Raw genomic sequence first — 21,883 nt, 5'->3', positions numbered from 1 at the left:
AAGGAGGCATTGAAGCATCTCTTCAAAACGTGAAAAGCAATTAAAAAAAAAAGTTGCACCTACAGTTGCTGAATTTCATATAAGCAATTATACCTGCTTGTAAATATGCATGCCTTTTAAGTCCATGTTTTGATCTACCTTTTGTCTTTTTGAAAGACCTAAAATAACAGCAGAAAGTGTTGCTTGTGTTGTTTCTCTTATGGAAGATTTTTGGATAATAGCAATCCAGATGTTTTCCTTCCACTGTTTTCCAGCAGAAATGAGGGCAAACTTCAGGGCTTTTATTAGTACTGACAGAGTAACTGCATTAACCTTTCTTGCCCTTTGAAGGTTAAAAGTTCTTTTTCTGTGGGCAGAAGTATATTTATTTAGTATTTAGCATTATTTAAATACTTATTCTTCACAGCAAGGGGTTCTTCTGAAATCTGTGTGTCAGTATAATATGATTCCAGGACACATCTTCAAAACACCATATAGGAAGAATAAGTTAAAAACCAAAACAATATTCTTGTGCATGATTTTTTACATGCCATTTTGAACATTCCTGTTAAATGTCAGAAATTTGTCCCATGTTTTTATACTCCTGATTCCCAGCAGTTTAGTTTTGAAAAATATGAACCTCTCTACTGCAGAAATATGCTGCTTAGCATATCTTCCAGAATAATGCTCAGTCCTCTAAGAAGCAAGGCTTTCATTCACAGTTGTATTGCTTCTGCAGGCTTCAAATGAATATCCTTGTCTGGAAATAAGGACTGTAATGCTTTGAAATTTTAGTGTGCCATCTTGCTATATTGACTTGCTCTTTCTGGGTTTGATATCTTGTTTGCCTTTTAGGATATTCCCAGCCTGTGCGAAAACATATTGCTGATTTGAACACACAGCAGAACATGCAGCTGGGGAGGCTGTGTGACATCTTAGGTACAGTAGATACTTTTATACAAACGATTCTTTGGAAGGTTTATCAGTGGATGTTGATAAAATTTTTATTTTTTTGCACTGAAAAATGCAATGCGCAGACTAATTCTTCCTTTCATTTTTTCTCTACAAGGAAAAAGTTTGGATTTCTAATCTACTTGCAGGGCAATTGAATGTTTGGTTTTAAGGAACAGATTTACAACAAAGTAAACTTGTATTTAAAAATGACATTTTAACCAGTTTACTTGGGCAATTTTCTAAATTCTTTTTGCTGCAGATTTGGACAAGAATTGCTCTCCTATTTAGCCTTATATCTTCTCCATTTATTGGGTCTTGCAGTGAGCAAGGTTAAAATGTTATATTTGTGTCAGTGTTGTCTATTTTATCATCTTGGAATGAGTAAAAGATGTATCAGAAATGAAGTATTGAAAAGGGATACTAAGAATTAAGAGGGAAACAGATTTTTCAAAGAAGGGTTTATTTAAATATATATCATCTAATTGTTGGAAAACAAAAGATGGCTATGTGGGGGAAATCCTTAGAAATGCAGACCTTGACTGAGAGATATGTATATCTTTGTAAAAATCCAATTCTGATGTTGGTTTGATCTGTTCTAAATCAGACACCAATCTAGGGATAGGATAGAAAGATACATGAAGGTGGTAGCTTTGGTGATAACTGTTTGAGGTCAGGGTTCAGGTCATGCTTAAAGAATATAAGTTTCAGAGGGTAAGCAATAACACTGAGTCAGTGTGGGGGTATTGACCAAAAAATCAGGGTTAAACAAAAATTAGGTTTTTATTAGTTATCAGATAAGAACTTTGTTAAATTATAATTGTTTTGGCCATTATTTAAGCAAAATAAGGAAGAATTTTAAATTATCAATGATCAACCTAGCTGGCTTCCTGAAATGACATACTTTACATGATTCATATATATTTCAGCATCATTATTATTTCATAAATGCCATTTGGTAGCAAAAATACATCAGTACTAGAAATTTACAGTGTCCTAAAATAATAGTATAATTGCTTTAATCTATTATTGAGGCACTAATATTGTTCTTCAGCATTACAAAAAAATGTTTTAATGACAAGATTGATTTGTTAGTGCTGAGCTCTTTCAACTAAAAACTTGACTGGGTGGAAACCACTGAAAGTGCAGCAGAGGGCAGACTTTGCTGTAATTTATTTGAATTTTTTTTTCTTCAGCTTTTTATATACACTTCTATAATTAGTACAAACCATTACCAAAGAATTTCTTTACAGAAGGCTCCCATTATTGGAAAAGACTTGAAAGTATTAGGCTTCTGTTTTAAATAATTAATAATTCAGTCTGTACCTACCTGCAATGGAAAATTTTGCTAATATTTCTGGGATATATTAACCAAATGTCTTTTCTTGGTACACTATCTTGATATAAGAATGCAATCATAAAACCTCTTTAAGAGGAGTAGTGAAAGTTTAAAAATAATAGAAGGAAGAAGTACTTGATTGTGAAATAAAAATATGAAAAAAAAACAGAAAAATGAGTAAGAATTTTGTGGAAGAATAGATTATTATCCTTTTTAAATTCAATTCCTAGGAAAAGATGCTGATTTTTCTGCTTATTCAGGGGAAGCAAAGATAATCTGATCACATTGGTAAGACTTATCATTCCAATATTGGTTTTTAAATCAGGGGTGTCAATTGGAGACCTCGATAGCAGGTGTTTTCAATACCTAGATGAGTCAAGCAAGAGACTGACTCATGTTGACTATTGACTAACAATCAAAGCAACTTTCATCTTCATATTTATTCCTTTCCAAAATTACCTGACAGCTAATTTTGAATATTTGGAGATTCATGATCAAACCACCTTACACTGGGTACTAGTACTAGTTATGCATATTCCATTGCCAGAAATGAACAAGAAAGGTGAAAATTAGCAAAATGTTATTATTTGTAACCTAGAAATTTCTTCCCAAGAAAAATCTATTTTTCTTGTGCTACAGAATCTCTGAGCCTTTTTTGTTTGTTTTTTTTCACCCTGTGTTTTGATACTTTTTAAAAGCTGCATGTTTGATTTTAAAAATCGCAAGTTTGATTTTAAAAACCCCTTGTTTGGTAAGATGCTAGTCTCTTTTTAAAACACAATATTTGGGATAACTAATTTGATCATTCAGCAATTGGATATTTTCTTTAACTACTGTCTCCTCCTTTAATATCTTTTGAGGTTTATGTGGCCATTTGGTTTCAAAATTAAATAGGAGCCACAGATGCTTTCCTCCAGAGGGGGAGATTTCTCTTGTATGCCATGGTGTGTAAGACTCTCCACTGCCTGATTCTCTCCAAATCTTCAGTCACCCCACAAGTATTTATTGAGTGACTCCTATGTACCAGGGATTAGGGGAATATAGAAAAGAGTATGAAACTTTTTCCTTACCTCTACGGAGAGACATGATCAATACATTTGAAACAATAGGATGGAATGACAGAGGACAGTACTTAATCATGTTAAATCTTAAGGCATAGATTAAAAGGTGCACAACTGTGTGGGGCAAAATTAGGAATCATCATTGTCTGGCCTGGTCCTGGCAGGCCATGGAGCAGATTCATGCACCTGCATCATTTGTTGAGCACCTGCTATATACTGCACTAGGTGCTTTATATATATTCATTCAATATGCTCTCAAACTCTATGCAGTAGTTGGTTTTATTCTCATTTTACAGATGAAGAAACCAATGCTTAGAAAGGTCAAATACGTGCCCAAGGTCCCCGTGCAGCTGAGCGAGAATTTAACCAGTCTATGATCTGTATACTCTGCCAAACTGAACCGAGGAGTCCTAAACAGCACTGTTGGCCCTACCTGACAAGGAAACATTTTACAGCACTTCCTCCTCTGAACTTCCCCAAGTACCTGGTCTGCACACTTCATTGTGCCCACTACCATGTTTTACAGTTGTATGTATGAAGTGATTGCTCCTCAAGGGCAAAATCTCTGTCACTTTAATTGATATACTTTCTTCTGTGCTTTGCCCCTACTGATCCGTCAGCTATTATATGAATGAATGAATGAGTAAATGAATGACTCCATTGGTTGCTGATTTCTTGTCCATACTCCTTAAAAAGATGGGCAGCATGGTGTGGGTAATCTTATGTTGCTATTCCATTTGGATGAGATATTTAATTAGGTTTTCTTTCTATGTACATTGTAAGAAGCACATCTTAAAAAGAACAGCTAAATTCAGACTGTTTCCTTTAAGCAGAGAATCACTAGATGTGCTATTTAAGTAATATACTCTCCTTTGGGAATGGAGCAGGGAAAAGGTTGGTTTCCTGAAATTATCATTGCTATGCTCATAATCAGACCATTTATTTGGACAAGACATTCCCTGAATGGCCCTGTCAAGGCCAGGCAGAATAAGAAATTGCAATTTCGTCAACTTTCTAAAGTTAATAGCTCTGTTTTATAATTTACTAAAGTTAATGGGATAAATTTTTAAAGCAGTATGCAATTCCTATTGATGTTAATGAGAGTTGTGTAGCTAAATCCCTACGTATTATTTGTAAGTGCACTTCCTTGGTAACTCACCACCCTCCTTCTCAAGGAATCATTGTGTCTATTTTGTTGGTAGTGGTATTTATCTTTTCTCTAGAGAAATGCTAAAGTGCAGAAAAGCCAGTTAAATTGCTAAGATTTGTACAAAAGCAATCTAAATTAACTTCAGTTTGGCCTTTGGATCTACTCTTTATTTTAAACTGCTCAGCATCAATCCAATGCCAGGGTTCAAAATGTCATTTACCTTTTTCCCAGTAATTAACATTGTGCCTATTGTTTTTAGATGCCAATGTGAATGTCATCTACATCTGCTCCCATCAGATGAATGATGAGTTACTGCTATATTACCATAAAATCCTGAGTCTACAGGCAGCTGTCAAATCAGGGAACCTTGAGGACATAAGTGACCTGCAGGACAGGTTCAAAATTATCACCCCCGAAGCTATAAACATCTTCACTGTGAGTTTGTCTTCTAATTACTACGGCTTCAGGGATGCAGTAAAATTAAATTGGAAATTTTATAACTTGCAATGCTCTGGTACACACCAGTGAAATATTATTGCAAGTTTAACAGCTTTACTGATTAGACTACTAGTTGGACTGTAGGAAATAAATATCCCAGTTTAACTTTCAGACTTAGTTGAGCTACTCCTGCCCAGCTTCTCTATAGCTGAAAGCCTATTTGCAGTTATTGGGTGGTACCATCAAGTAGGTGGATTTATAACATGTAAGGCCACTGTTTCTTAATTTTGCAAGGAGAACACCTGGGCAGAGAACGGCCAGACCTGCCAAGGTTACAAAACTAGTTAGGGACAGAATCTAGACCAGGACCCCTGTTTATTGATTTCAACACTGGTGTCGCTTATTACTCCATGATCTTTTTTTTTCCTTAGGGGTATGTGGCCTGATTTACCATATCACATGGTTCACAATCAACATTCAGACTTTTTTTAATTTGAACTGATGTTTAGTGAATGAAATGAAGTCTGAGTGGAATCCCATCCCCAGACAAGAGTCTTTGGTATAGGTATAGAACCACAAGGGCAGCATTTATAAAATAAGGCAGTACAGAAGATGATAATATGTCCTGCTATAAAGTCATCATGTCTAATTTTGAACATTTGAATGTTTATGAAAACATACTGAAGAGGTACCTTTTGTCTTAGGTTAAAAAAAAAATTTCTCTATATTTTAACAAGAATTTACACTCTCAGTGTTAAACCATCAACATTTTAATACCTAATGGACTATGCAATTTTAAGGATACTTTTTTTCATTTTATAATTAAAGTCTCTGAATTTGCAGATAAAGATAGCTTTCTCCCCTCACAAGTGGGATGTGCCAAAGTCAGCTCTCTAACTCTATCCGAAGAAACTGATCGCACGTTTTACATAGGAAATACACGTTTTGGGATACTACCCTTTAGCACTTCAGATGCATCATGATTTGACAAAAAGGGGGTGGTGGTGGCATGGTGCTGATCAAATGCCTGCCAGTATAGAAGGGTTGTTTCCGTATCTGTACTTTGTATAACTCAGTGAATTGCCATCAGGTTTTGTTCTCCCTAACAAGCTAAAGATTCTGTTTTGTCGTAACTGAACACCTCAGTATTCTCCCCAAATTCCTATGCTTTGTCTGTTTCATTGATACCACTTGACTGTAGAAGAGGAAGGCAGGGACAGGGGCAAGGGGGAAGCAAGAGAAAGAACGGGAGCAAATCATCACTGCTTACTTATATTCTTGGGGATTTCCCAATATCCACCACAAGGATATATTCCCTGGCCCCAGTAGCAGAGTTACCATGGACGTCAGGAAGCAAGGAAGAAAAAAATTATTAGAGTTTAGTTAAATTCTGAATTTTAATAAGGAGTTTTTGCACACTGAGAGGTCCATATATGTTGAAAAGGCATGGAAGGGGAAAGAGGCCCTAGATTTTGGAGAAGAAAAGTGAGTGAACTAACATTTATCAAATGCCTTCTATATTAGGTGCTTAGCATACATTTTCTGATTCAATCTTTCCAATCCTTTCCAACTCTGTAATTCTATTACCTGAGAAATTTGTGCTTTCCAGTCCTCTCTTTGACTTCTTGCTCAGAGTTACATTCAGAGTTTATGGTTGCATCTTTGTGAGCAGAAACAGGTGTTACTTCTCCTGGTAGTTTAAGTTTAAATTATCTGGGTAATTCATCACTCACAGGCAATCAACTTTTTAAAAGACAAAATTAAACTCTCACTTTCAAATCAGTTCCTGCTCATGTTTAGCTATTGCATTTTTTTAATTATTCGAGAGACTGTGTCAGTGCTGATTTTCATTCGAATGGATGGCTTTGAGGAGATTTTTTTTAAGTGTGCCAAAAACCTGTTTGTACATCTCTCCAAGTGACTATACAATGCTTGAATTTGTAATGATAATATGTCCTGCTATAAAGTCATCATGTCTAATTTTGAACATTTGAATGTTTATGAAAACATACTAAAGAGGTACCTTTTGTCTTAGGTTAAAAAAAAAAAACCTCAATGGTGATAAATTAACTGTAGCTAGAATGCTATATCATGTATTAGGGATATTTTAGGATTTGTCGTCTGTGTTAATCCACTGCCTGGATCTGATGATACTGATTTTCTCTAAATGGTCATACAAAACCCATGGTAAGTAATGTGTTCTCTGTCATCACTCAGTCACATTCAAATCTTTATTAAACACATCCTGAACACAATAGCAGGTTATCACCTTGCCTGAAGAATAAAGGCATGACCACAGATGACAATAATACAGAGTCAGGTAGAGTACTTGCCACCTTAGAGGAGACAGAAATCCATCCTGGCTGGAACTATGCTCAGAATTTTAACATTAGGTTCTATTGCTGCATCTGCCATCCCCTCATCACGCCCCATAAACCTACCAGAACTTTACAATTCAATCTGTAAAATGGGGGATATTGTGGCAGCTGTGGCATGATAGGAAGAGTGCTAACCACAGTTCAGATTTTGCTTTTGGTGTTTGTTAGCTGTGTAACTTTGGGTCGATTGCTTGAGTCTCAATTTCTCCATCTGCAAAATAGGGACTGTTAATTGATATAGTGCTCTTTGGTTCAAACAAGAGAATACATGTTAAAATGCTTTGAACTTGTGAACTTCATGTGAGAAGACTGCCACCTTTGAAAAGCTCTTCTGGGCACCTTGAAGAGATCGCCACATACATTGTGACTCAGGTCACCAGTTCTCTCATACATTTAATTTTGTTACATTTCCTCATTGGAATCATTTGTGGGAAAAGAGCAAAATACACAAGGGGGAAAGGCAGTGATCCACCAGATGGGAGACACAAATCCCCTAGGTGCCTAAGAAGTACCAACTTGATTTGTTACCAGCTATGTTTTGATGGGACATTAGGTTTCCTAGAACTGCATTCTCGGAAGTAGGTTTTGAAAATGAATTTAAATCATGATAGGAATGGCAGAACATATATATAGGTCTAAGGAGCTTGGAATTGAACACCTAATCTGGAGGAGGGGCCCAATAGTTTAAATCCTGTAAATCCTCTTCTTGGAGGAACTCTGTTTTTGAAAGGAATGTTATTTCAGAGCTGGAACAACCATGGGGACTTCTAGTCCAACTGCTCATTTGCATATGGGGAACAGAGTCTCTAGTCTTGGAGAGGTAGAATTTCTCTGTCACCTAGCAAGTTCAGGTTCAGGCAGGACTGAAATCCAGGGGCTCTCCCCAGTCAAATTATTTCTCCCATACTCTGAAGTTATTAGACTCAACAACATCTGCAAACTGGTGCAGCTGATGTTCCTGGAAATGGTTGCTTGGCATTTCTCCACATTTATCCAAATTAAGTAGATAATTATGACTAGAATCAGGGAGTAGGTATTAGTCTACAAAATCCCTTGCTCTCCCTTAAGACTCTGGGCGTCTTTGAGTATATTATTTGCCTGACATTTTAATGACTTTATTTTCAAAAGGGGGGTTTCTCTGTAATAATCATTACTACCATTTATTGAGTATTGACCCAGTGCCTTGCATTATACTGGGTGTTTTACATTCATGATCTTATTTTATCCTTAAAGCAAATGGGTATTTTATTTACATTTAACAGATGGAGAAACTTAGGTCTAAGGAGTCTAAGTCATTTCCCAAGTTCACCTAGCTTATAAATTATAGAGCTGGATATAAAACCAGATCAGTTTGACTTCAAAGCCCTAGGGCTTTCCTGTGTGCCCCGCTGCTCTGTTCTCTGGAGGAAATGAACACAATGCTGGGTTCTCATATTCCATTCTCTGGTAACTTCTTTCTCATGCCCATCTGCACCTGGTAAAACTCTACCTGTCCTTAAAAACTCACCTCAATCTCCACCTCTTTCATAATAATAATGCTAGCTAACATTCATTGAGTGCTCATTGTGTTCAAGGCACCATGATAAGTGCTTTACACGAATTATCTCATTACTCCCCACAGCATCCCTATGAAATGAGTGCTATTATTATCCTCATTTTACAGATTAGGAAACTGAGGCCCAAGGAGAATGAGTACCTTGCTTTTTCAGCTTTCTTCACCAACACTGAGCGTCCCTCCTGCATGCTTCTGAAGCTTGCTGTGCTCCTTATGGCCCTTAGCAAGCTGGTATTAGTTAGGCATGTGCTGTGTTCTTATTTGTTCCTCCACCCCTTAAAAGCACAAACATGGTTGTATTAGTTTTGGCATGTGCTGACTTTGTCCTTTGCACATATTAGAAATGCCAGAATTCTGTATTTAATTGAATGAGGCAGTCACGTATTGCTGAGCTGGGTCTAAATGGTCAAATATAAAAATAAAAAGAGTTTTTCACTGGAAAATGAATTTGAGTCTTGCTGAAAAATTCAAAATATTTTCCATTCATGATTCTTCTCCAGAGTTGTTGACTAGTATTCTGATAATCATTGTATAAGTGCATATTCCCTGGAATGGACTTTATGGTAGATTTTCAGGAAGAGGGTAGCAAGTCAAATGCCTTTTCCCTGCTGAATCCTTTAAAGAGTTGCCAGATTAGGAATCCTGTATGGGACTTTTTTCTTCATTTTTGTATTGATTTTCCAGATGCTTTAGTGTTAAATCAAGCCAAAAGTGTTGCAGAGACGAATCACTGTTATCCAAAGGCCACCAGCCTCTTTTCCTTCTGACAGAAGGATAATTCCACATGGATCAAATAAATACAGATGTGTAGTAATTAGTTCTATTCCCAGTGAGCCTATTTCCAACACACTGAAGATGTGAGTGATTATGGATCCTCACCCCGACAGCTTTTATAAATTTAAACTGCTAAACTATAGGATAGGTCATAACCCAGCCTATTATTAACAATGTATTTATTGTGTGCAACATTATAAATTAGGTGTATGGGCTAGAAAAAGAACACCTTTTAACATGAATAATATGATCTTCCCCCAGAAGCATCATATGTGCCTGACCACTCACCTGATGTACAGTCCCAAGGCAATCAAAAGAATAAAAAACCTCATCCAAGGAAAAGAGGCCTACATTGTCGGCGGGCTCCTCCACAGAGATGATTTAGCTGTAGCTGATATGTTAGACATACCCATCCTGGGCCCAGAGCCTAAACTAGTTCATCTTTATAGTACCAAGTCTGGAAGTAAACGGGTCTTTGACAGTGCCAAGGTGCCAGTCCCTCCCGGAATACATGGCATCTATAGTCAGCAACAGGTATGTGGGGTGGACAATGGAGGCTCTGTGCACATGCTTCACATCCTTTTGACCTCATGGCCCCTTCAGGTCTATTGGAGCCAACCCTTCCCAATAAAGAATATGTGGAACACTTGAGTTTCTTTGAGAGAATCTACTTTGGGCCTTCATGTTCAAAGTCTCTTCCTATTGGCCTGCAGAAATTGCTGGAGTTCCCAAAATATTTACTTAATTGGATTAAGACACTGAAGACCCTGTTAAAATGTGAATGTCATTTGGACTGATGAACTACTCTGTTATCAATATTTATGCCTTAGCATGAATTAGTTCATCAGCTAGCCAGTCATTTAGTAGAACACTAAGAAATATGAGAGTCCATTTTGACTAAAAGGAGCAGATTTGGAAAGCTCCAGGGAATGTGCCTCTCTGCCAGGCCAGAGAGCCACAGAAGCAGAGAGCTGCAGACATTCTTGGCTCCCTAAAAAAATGGGTTGGCTCTCCAGGAAGGGGCCATAAAGGGAGGTGGGGAAAAAAAAGAAAGGGAAGTGAAGCGACTCCAGGAATAAAACTATCTGCTTCCTGACTTTGCTTTGGATCAGCCCAGTGGCTATGCATTCTTCCAGCATATAGTTAGGGCACAAAATATTTGGAGAATTATATTTAAGCCACTAGAAATGTTTTTTCCTTTGAGTTAGTCCTGGCAGGTGTTCTCCCATTTAACTGCCATCTGTTTTCATAATAAAGGAAAGAAAAAGACAAATGGATATCAACACTCCATTTCAGTACATCTTTTGACCATTACTCTGAACCAATCACAAATTATCCCAGCCACCCACTTCTTGGGAAAACAAAGAACCTTGCACAATTAGATTATTAGGGACAGTATTCAGTGATCCTTCTCATGCTCTCAGGACACTTTGCACTTTGCAGCTGCTGAGCACAAGAATCAAGCCTTTAACAAATTATATTTTTCAGAGACTAGTTTGAAGATACTATGTCTATTAAATAGCGATAAGGTATTTCAGTCTGGCTAGAGTGTTCTTCGACAATCTGTGAGCTTATGAAGCAAGTTGCTTTTAAAGGTAGCAGAGTCTGGGAAAAGCACAGGCAATTCTGGCAGGAGTGGCAGAGAGACTTAACCTGATCTGGTGCTTTACTTCCCTTATCAGTGGCCTCCACTGGACTTTAAGATAACGAGGTGGATTTGCTTGACTCTGCTTCCCAGTAGGATACTTGGCTGGTAGTCTTTATGGCAAGTGAAATCAAGCACATGCTTAAATAATACAATTCAACACAATACACATTACATTAAACAATCTTCAAAATTTAAGATGTATGTGCAGTATTTATGAGTCTTGTTTTCATCTTCAGTGATGAGAACTCAGGCAATCTTGGCTCTGGAATATTTTAGAACTTTATGTATCTATTGTGGTTAAAGATGCAGGCACGTTTATTGCAGTAAAACTTCCCTCTAGAGCTGGTATTTGGAAGTAGGATTAAAAACCTCCTCGTAGACAAATCACATTTGAGGGGGATGTCATTTCACCTATGGTATGTGCAAATTGGTATAGCAATAAACCAAGGTATAACTGTGTTCTACTTTACTTATTTGGAAAATATATGTCTGAAGACATCAAGATCTAAAGGTCTCCATGAGACTTTTCTAGGCAGTGACTAACCTACCTAATCTATCTGAGGGCATTAGCATTTTGAATTTGCAGATGGTGATGAATCAATACCACTGGCTTTTTACCGATGTGCATCATAAACTTAAAGCCAGTGAAAGAAAGCTGTGATTAGTTTAACTTAGGTTAATAAATATTCTTGATTATCAGTTGGATTTCAGCAGTAGTCATTTTTCTACTACTGTTCCTTACCAGGATAAAAAGAATGGCAACTAAAAAAATACATATTACATCTTTGGAAGAGATAGACTCAAACAGAAAATGATAAATGTTTGGAAATAGCATAAAGTCATTTGGTTTAAGTAATTTATTTTTTAAAAATCTAGCATAAGCACAGTGAGCATTTCCTGTTTTGAACCATAAAGTAACCATGCAAGTTCTCTTTCTGGCATGTGCTCCATATGAAATATTGACAGCTTTGGTTAAATAATCAAAAAAATGGCAGTGCTATTTTAAAGCACTGTTCAATTTTCACTTAAAGATAGCACATAATTCTTTCAAGTGGTGCAGTCTTTGCAATACTATTGATCCTTTTCATTACTGTAGGGGATCCAGCAACAGAAGCCCATTTATAGGATTCTCAGAAGCAACAAATAACAGGATTTGGAAAAAACAGATAATAATTCTGTTAGTAGTTGAAACCTCCAAATATACAATATGGAATATTACAGAGGCTATGCCAGAACACCTTTCCTCTCACCCTAGCCAAAGAATTTTATAGGATATTAACAGACCAAAGACCATTTCTCCTTCTACAAAGAATGATCATAATGCAGTAAAATGCAATTGAATTTAGAATCTGTATCTTCTTAATGCTGGAGAAGAAACGATGCAACTTTGGAAGGCATGTTTATTAACCTTCCTAGGTTGTGCTCTGGCCATGTGGTATGTAGATGAGAGTACTTGCCATTTAAACACCCAAATTATCCACAGAAATTACTTGATGATTAGGAAGCTAAGACAATTCCATTTTCACCCTAACTGAATACCCCATGGTATATCAGGGGGTTCCAGGGATCTCAAGTGTGGCTATTTTGTTATCACTTCCACACTTTCTTGTGTGTTGTTCTCAACTGAAGAGATGAACTCAAGATAATAGATTTTCTCTTTAACCAGAACAATTATAACTGACTTATAACTGAAAAATTATATTCTGACTTCAGCAGAGCTATGAATCTTGAGTCCTTTCACACTCTAGTTAAAAAAAAAAAATATTTGGCGAGCAAAGAGAACTTATCAAAAGAGAAGAGACTAAGAGTGTTGCAGAGACCTCATGAAGTACAGAAGACCATACCCAAGAACAGCATGTGGTAGGCCCAGGGAAGAGAGTGCTTAGTATTATTTTGTTACTTTCTGGGAAATATAGACTGGAAAGTCTGATGAGAAGACAAAAATCATACTGTGATCTAATGAGTTACTTTTCTCCAAGGACAGTATTACTTACAATTAAGTAATCTTGCTATAGACTTTTGTCTGGTTCAAACTCACCACAAATGGTTTATTGACTTTAAGGAATATTGCTTCTCTTGCTCCTCTTCCAATTTCCCCTCTACCTCTGCAGGTTGAGAGAGGTAGCACAGTGGAAAGGGAATGAGCAGAGGTTTTGGAGTCAGAGCAACCTGGGTTGAATCTCTGTTCTGTCACTCACTGCTGAGTGATCTTGAGCAAGTTATTCTTCCATATAAAATGAAATTAATAATAGTGCCTACTTCATAGGTTATTGTGAGCATTAAATGAGAAAAGTCATATAAAAAGCTTAGCTGAGGGCTAAGCTACATACAGTAATGTTAGCTATTGTTAATTATTGTTATTATTACTATTATCATTTTGATATTAGAACGTGGACTCCTACCGCTTAAATTTCCATGTGTTTGAGCCCAGTTCTTGAGGAAGTGCTTTTTAAAATGAAATGTAGGGTAGGTGTGTATGCCAGGCAAGTTGCTTCTGTAAATTTTTTTATCTCCTTTATCTGTCTTGTTCATATAATACGCTTCATCACAATGGCCAATTGGCCAGCCAAATAAATATATATATATATATTTTACTGTATGTTAATGAGGGAAAAAAATATACGTTTTCAAGGTTATAACATTTAAAAGTTCAACAAAGCTCCAAACAGAATCTTCAGGACTATGAGTCTTTATTTTTAAGGTTACAAAAAAATTATTTGAAGAATCAATAAGTAAACACAAAATTCTCTGAAAAAAACAAAAAGAAATCAATACCAAGATCCAATTACAGATATTCAAGGATTCTTTATTTTGCTTAAACAAGCCAGCAAAATGATGATTTTAGAATTTCTCATAAATGAGACTATACTTTTGAACACATCTTTTGGTCCCTTCATATATGCATCCCTTAAAACCTCTCCCAATCTTTCTTAATAATTAGAAGATAACTGAATGAATAAACCATTTGAAGTAAAGACATACAAGAAGTACAACTAAGTAAAACAGTAAAAAAGGAAACCCAGGAAACTAGCTATGTTAAAAGTTGCTTCATCTTTTGCCCCACAGATGATAGAACAGCTGAGTCAGCTAGTCACTGATAACCTGGAAATCCAGCGCTGGCTCTTTAAAATAGACAATGAGTTTGGAGGAAACGGGACAGCATTTTGTGACATTCCCTCCTACCTTGTGTACTTCAACTGGATATTAAAGGAGAGAAGCAGATATGGCCAAGAAGAATGGAGCAAGAAATGGGCACAAGTGAGTGTTCAATGGTGACTTATACCCACAGTATCTGTGAACAGTTAGGAGACGAAGCAAAAGGCTCAGCTAGGAGATGAAAGTACTTTCTTCTAGACTCCCTTCTGTCACTTACCCACATTGAGACCTTAGGCAAGTCAATTTGTTCCTCTCTCTGGCCTTAGTCCTTGTATGCAAAATGAATGGGTTGATTAGATAATTTTTAAATATCCCTCCCTTGGGCCCTAAAAGGCTTCATTCATGGCTTCAAATTGATTATGATGATTAGTAATTTTTTTTTACTGTATTCAGGTAAGATTACAAATTTCATCATTTGCTCTAAGTGTGTCTTGATCATACGCTTCTAACGTGTTCTTATTAAGCTAACTGTATTTTATGAGAATTTCTGTTAGTGAATAGTTACCACATGGAAGCTAATGTATAATAACATTCTGTCAGCATTCATATATTTTTGAAGACAGTTCAAGGAAATTTATGCAACTCCTGGTGCCTGTGAGAAAATAGTACATCTAGCCAGAAAATCTCCCAACAAAGGCTGAGCAATAGGTAGGAAGTCTTAAGTATATGAGTAGATATGTTAATATGTGTAGATTTTTCCTTGTATGTTCACGGAAGTATGAATTGTACAACCTCTCAGTCTGTTCTTCATTTACTTACTAATTAAAGTAATTTTATGTAGTTTAACCTTTGAATTAAACCTGCTATTTTAAAAGCTGCGTCAGTTTGCATCCAGAGGCCTAGACTTGCCTGGCTTCTCTTAATCCCACATCTGTTTTGGCTGACCCACTCGTTAAAGCATAAACTGATTAGGAAAGTACAGATACAAATTCCCTTAACTGGTTTTTTCCTTCCCCACATGCATAGTGGTGGGCTATGCAAAGTGATTTGCATTTGCTTTGAGCATCCCACTACAGAGGTATATGAATCAAGACACAAGTGATAGAAAAGGAGGAGTACACTAGAGGGAATCACATTATTCTTGTGAAAGTGAAATGATGAATAAATCTAGAGAACAGTCAGAAGGGAGAATTCCCTTTGACAAATGTTTCTCTTCTCCCCATGATCTATTCAGGGCCTTCCCACCACCATCAGTGAGTGGACTAAATGCAGTACCTGTCACTGCCAGCTTTTTTATATATTATTTAAAGGATACCAAAATGAATTATTCTTCTAGAAAAAAATAAAGCAAGAAATGTATTTAACTTTGAGGCCCATAGAGGTTTCCCTTGTATTCTCTTTGAACTGAATGTTATTTTGTTTTATAGAATTTTATTTTTAAAGTGAAACTTAGAGATTAAACCATGAAAATATGATTTTGTTTTAATTTAAAAACTTGAAATGTTACTGTGCCAAGTGCTTACTGGTCTAAGTGTTTCAAGCAATAATTTTTAAAGGATTCTTCTGACAGTAGACTATGATAAATTTGAAATATTTGACTTTAATTTTAAAAAAATTAATACTGATATTTGGCTGAATTGTAGAAATCTGACTGTACATTATCTAATTTCAATTATTATAAACTATACCATTTAAAATTATCACCAGATACATTTGGCATTATTGTTAATGTTATTAAATGTGAAACTATTGAATAATTAATAGTCTATCTAAATCATTTTTTAAAACAACAAGGGTAAAATAACTATTCAGGAATCCTTTTACAGTCTGAGGCCTGTGCTTAGGCATGGGGTGGTAAGAAGCCAAAAATAAAAATTAAAAAAAAAATCATTCTAAAAGCCTTTTTATTTTTATATTTTTGTAGGAGATTATTGACATTCTTTGGCCTTCAAAGTTAAATTGCATACAGAAATAAAATCCCCATTGAGTGTAGCTATTGAGAATTTAGGATTAGGATTCTCCTTTGTTCTAGAAGACTGTCGTAATGGTGTACATTTAGACATCAAAGCATTACTTTATAATAAGCACAGGCATGTTTTAATGTCCTACTACAGTTTGTAGACCTGTTTCTTTTGATAATGAAGATGTGTCATCAAGCCTAGCCTGGCACATACAAAACATATGCTGGCAGGTTATTAAAAAATTCAGCTTTTTGATGAAAGACTGTCCTGCAGGCTAAAAGTCCAGAGAAGGACTCCATTCCAGGAGAATTATTAGAAATGAGAATATGACTGTAAGCAGTAAATTATGTTAATACTTACAAATAGCATCATTTGCATAGCAGTTTATGACACGATAACATGGTTTTTCTCATTGGTATATTGTAGACAACAGATTAAAAACAGTGCTGTTTGTGGGAATTTGAACTGTTTTGAGATCTCTTCCATCTTAAGCAGATACTGATTTTAGATGTAGTCATTATTCGGTGTAAACTCAAGTATCCAATATAAAGATTATCTTTTTTGCACCTATCTGTTTTAGAACCAGAGTTATTTGACTGTTTGGAGTTGAGACTTGAAGCAAAGTCATGGAGTCAACAGATATTGAAAAGCTCTAGTAACATTTGAAAAATCAGTATAGAAATGTAGGTGATTTAGGAAAAGCAGAATGTCACCTGATGACCACAGTGACAACAGAGCATGACTCTCGTTTTTTTCTTGGTGGCTTTGTCCCTTGAGCTGATCAAAGTGGGAGTGCCCAACTGATAACATTGTCTCAACTTGAAAATTCTCCAGATGGAACGAAGTCATTGAGTTAATCACCATCAATTCCATTATGCAATGAAAAGAGGGCTACCTTTAGGTTAAAAATTGTACCTCCAGATCCCATTCTACCTCCTCTCCTTCCTGCACCCTTCTGCCCTTTGAGGAAAACCCCCTCCATACCATAAGAGCCTTTGTGCTTTCTTCTCCAAACCAGCCAATAAAACCACCTCCCCACAACAGTTTCCAGTAAGCTCATTCACTCAAGTACACAATGCTTATTAAGGTCAAATGAATCCACACATTTGCACACACTCCAAACTCCCTTCTCTCCAACCAGGAGTATTTAGTTTCATTTAGTAGGAGTGAAGGTTTATGGGCTTAAGCAGAGGAATGCACAGCTGTAGGGGAGAAACCTTCCTGGGCACACTCACTGAAGACAGTGCAGGGAGACCCAGGTAAACATTTGCTGGGGTACCAGTCCTTCCTGTGGCTACTTGTACCATACCCTTATCAGCACTGGCTGTTATTAACTATTTACACTTTTATTTTAGATGTGAAAACACATCTTATGGCTACTATTATTTGATCACTAGCAAGGGATATACTTTTTTCATGTCCTTATTTACTATTTGTATTTTATATCAAAAACACAACTTCCTGTTGGGCATCATAAGAATAAAATCTAGGGTCACATTTTTTCTAGTCATTTAACCTCATATAAATGATTATTTGTTTGTAGTTTTTTTATTTGTTTATTTTTATGTCTTAAAGTCTTGACTTTCTTAGATTACCTTTATGAATTTAATAGTTGCCAGAATACTGGCCTACACATGATATTAAGCATTTTTATAGATCTAGGAATCCACTGTGAAGATCTTGACATTTCCCTATATTTCTCCCTAATAATAATAATGGTAATAATAATAACAACCACAACAGTTACAAAGAGGGGAAATACCTACTAGGTGCCAGGCATTGTGCTAAGCATTTTACGTTAATTATCTCATTCAATCTCAGAAAACACCTAGAGATTTTTACTCATTTATTTCCACATCAATTTGATGAGGCAGGCATTGTTATTCTATTTCCAGATGGAGAAATTGGTGCTTGGGAATTTAAGTGCCTTGCCCAAGTTCATATGGCCCGTAAATGATGGTGCCTAGCTTGGAAGCCCCATCTTCTGACTCCTCCTAGCCCAGCACTCTTGCCACACCAAGCTGATTCCATTTAGAAGAGAGTCTCTTGTTTGAAAATCCCAGAGAAGACTACTTTCTTAGGACCCTGCCTTTGAGACTTGTACCGTGTGCTGCCCTTGTGGCAAACATCCCTCAATGCAGTAGTCATTGCTCTCAAATTTCTTCCCTTTTCTGGATGACAGCAGAGCTAGCGCCATTTTTCCGCAAAGCAGTGAGCTGGGAGGAGGAGAGAGATGGCCAGTACACACACCTCAGAGCTCAGAGGAGTCGGAGCCTTTTCTGGAGGTTCCTGGAATTCAGCTTTTACAACCTATCTACCTCACCTGCCTCTATATGCGCATGGGTGTTGAGAGAGAATTTTAGATTATCAGCCTTTGATCATTCATGGGGTGAAGATCGCAATGCCTTTCCCAATTAATGCACTATCATGATCATTTTCGTAAGCCTGTAAATTCCCAAAAAGCTTTGAGTAGCCTAGCTTCACAATCAGACATTAAAAATACGGTTATCATTTAAAACCCTGTTTGTTGGATAGACAGCCAACTACTTTGTTTTTGTTTGTTAGTCTCCTGTTCCAGGTTGACATGGTAAGCTCCCTTTTAAGCCGAATGGGTGTTAGAATAGGATAAATGAGCGGTCAACATAACATAACTGAAAGGTCATCTGGCTTTGTGGTCAGGAGCGCGGAGTGTAGAACAAGGCACACCTGGGTTAGACTGCCACGCTTACTAGGGGGAGCCATGGGCAAATCACTTCAACATTCCAAGTCTCCATTTCCTCATTTGTAAAACAGGAATAACATTATTACCTGCTTTGCAGGGTGGTAATGAGAATTAAATGAGATAATCCTTGTGAATTGGCTGGCAATATACTTAATAAGCCTTCAAGAAAGCTACCTGCCATTTATTATTAATATTACCTCCAAAAATTGTATTACCGTAAAATACAGGTAACAGTGATTGAGAAGATCCTTTAGGATCTTGTAAGCTTCCAGAATATTGTTCTGTGCACCGGTTATCATACAGGATGTGGCTGTTGAACGTACAGAATGTTGATCCAATTGTATCTACCTTATGATTTACCCAGATAATGCCTTTTAAAAAAAACCTTGCTAGCAGCCTGTTTCTTATCATTTGAAAATAGAAAACAGTTCCAGGTCTTTGAACTTTCTACATGTTGAATAAAGAGGTATTGACATGATAAAGGAGAGATTATTCTGACCAAAAACTGAGACCCAGTTGCTTCATTTTCTGGTTCCAGTTGGTGTCTTTTCTAATTAGTGTAGCAGCACGTCACCACCATCATTGGAAAGCCTTAATCATTTACATATTTTTCCTTATCTCTGAGAATGGCTTAGAATGTTTTCTTCCGGTTCAGTGGTTATTTTCATGAAGCTGCCAGGATTGAGGTTGAGGTACTTCTCTGTGCCTGAGGAAGATGACAGGAGAACGAAAACTGCCTCCCTAAGTTAAATGAAAGCTAGGGTACCCTTCTGAGGACCTATAATAATCAGCTATACAAGCTGTTGGTTTGTGTGTCCTATTGATTTAATATGCTTCTAATCAGTACATAAAGCTATGGGCCTGCAGTGTTAATTTTTCATATGCTTACAAAGTACCCTTTGATTTTCTGTCACACGTTAATTACAGCGTTTTGCCATTAAATAGGAAGCTTTGTGTAAACTAATTACTAGGTAATCATTGTCTACTGCAAGCGTGCTGTTTGTACCTTTTATTTTATTCTAAAAATGCACAGATCTCACAGTCTGAAAACACTCTACCTTCCAGCCATTAGCTCTCACTAATTCATAGCATTATTGTGGTGAGAGTGTAGGAGTTGTAATTGTTGTGGTATCAGAGCTGTTAATTACCGGAGTAAACAGTTGAAATGGTGCCAAGGTCTATTGTACAAGGCAGAGAAAAGGAGGTTTAAATGTTACTCCCACCATCTGGGGACTGGAGGAGAGGCAAATGCTCAAAAACAGCAGTGAGGCGCTATCACCACTTCAGCTCCAGGGTTGGCGGCCATATGGATCCAGAATATTTTGAATCAATTGAATTTAACTGCCAGTTTTTCGCAATAACAGCATGGAAGGAAGGAATAAAGCAAAAGATGAGAGGAACGAGAATTCAGTTAGTGTTCTCACATCTAGAAGTCCCCGTTGGAATTCTTTTGGAATTATGTGCTTTGCTAAAAACCACAAAGCAGGCGTATTTGGAACAGATTCAGAATGAGTTTTACTCTCCTCTGATGGCGTCTGCGCCATTTGCTTTTGGTCATCTGTCCTTAGTGCCCCCTTGGTGAGCGAGGGATGCCCTTGAGAAGACGTGACTTTCATGTAACTGTGCCAGATCAAAAAAATCCTCATTTTTGGAATTCATCGATTTATTATCCTGGTATTTTAATGAGCATGGTCTGTAGAAAGAGAACAAAAATATATACTACTACTACATTTCCTTAAATATGCATATATCTGTAGGTGCAGAAATATCAAAGAAGGCACAGCACTTCACTCTGATTAAGAAAAGTTGCCACCTGTCCATTCCTTTTGTGTGAAATTATAATATAAATTCTCCTAATAATCTCTCAACTCATCCCTTTCCCCCATCCCTTGAATGAAAAATCAAGTCAATAAGACACATGTGTTTTCTTTTGTTTTTAATTTTCAATTAAAAAGCTTTAATCAGCATATGCAATTTTCTCTAATCAGCAGTGCTATTTCTCTAACTAGAAAGAAAGAAACCTATTACTAGTATTAATAATTATGGCTACTTCCACTTATGGTTGGTCTTAAAACTGTGTGGTTTCTGCTTTAAAATACTGTGCAATCTCTAAAAGAGTCATATGTATTTATTCGATGTCACTCATATTTAATATAATTTCCTTTAACACCATTTTCCATTTTCAAAACATCAGCCACTTGCTGCTGTAACCACTTTTTAATATCGTTCCAAGAACATGAACATATCCTTCTTTTTTTAAACCACCCTGGATTATTTATTTTTAATTGTTCCTTTAGCAGATGTTGAAGCGATTCATGGTGTAGTGTAAACAACTCCTTTAAAGAGAAAGATCACAGCAGCCCATGCACCTCGAACCAAGGGCAGTGTTCGGTGGGCTTTTATATGGCAGTTTTGGCCTGAGGGGAAATTTTCCTGCTTTTGTGTATATGCAAAGTTCAATTAAGAATTTCAAGAAGCGCTTAATCTTTATCTATTGAAACTCCCAGCATGCAGTGCGACAGGATGAGCCTAGAAAGAAAACCATGGCCCCCTGTGGTGAGGGGAAAAAAGAAACAGCAGTTTAAGTGCTGGAAAGTTGAAAAGGAATGAACCTTTGTAGTGTTTCTGGTCGGGGGCAAAGCAGTTGTTCTGAGCTTTGGAATGGAGGCACAACATATGTGCCTCAGTTGGACAAAACACTTCTCAAGTCAAATCAACTGTGAGGCCTGCATGTTGGGCAAGGTGGAGGCATAGATAATGAGGGAGAGACTCCTCGAGAAGCAGCGAGTGGATAATGCTACATAAGTATGGAATTATATACCGCATTTTCA

The 21,883-nt window shown here is 36.8% G+C and overlaps 1 protein-coding gene and 1 long non-coding RNA gene across 19 annotated transcripts in view; one reads left to right on the top strand and one right to left on the bottom strand.

Annotated features, from left to right (window-relative positions):
• The window catches only part of LOC119531855, a 132,209-nt gene that overhangs the window by 14,865 nt on the left and 95,461 nt on the right, over positions 1–21,883 (bottom strand). The window lies entirely within an intron of this gene.
• Positions 1–21,883, top strand: part of IQCH (IQ motif containing H) — a 301,965-nt gene that overhangs the window by 204,408 nt on the left and 75,674 nt on the right. For 9 of the 14 annotated variants that reach the window (XM_037833596.1, XM_037833587.1, XM_037833585.1 and 6 more), the window contains 3 exons: positions 835–918; positions 4,740–4,915; positions 14,340–14,531. In XM_037833596.1, coding sequence (XP_037689524.1) covers positions 835–918; positions 4,740–4,915; positions 14,340–14,531 — 452 coding nt within the window. The remainder of the gene's footprint in view (positions 1–834; positions 919–4,739; positions 4,916–14,339; positions 14,532–21,883) is intronic. The other 5 variants (XR_005216422.1, XM_037833597.1, XM_037833593.1 and 2 more) reach the window with 2 other exon arrangements.

The sequence above is a fragment of the Choloepus didactylus genome, chromosome 4 (assembly GCF_015220235.1).
Source record: "Choloepus didactylus isolate mChoDid1 chromosome 4, mChoDid1.pri, whole genome shotgun sequence".
Taxonomy (NCBI): domain Eukaryota; kingdom Metazoa; phylum Chordata; class Mammalia; order Pilosa; family Megalonychidae; genus Choloepus; species Choloepus didactylus.
This window is presented reverse-complemented; position numbering and strand designations above follow the sequence as displayed.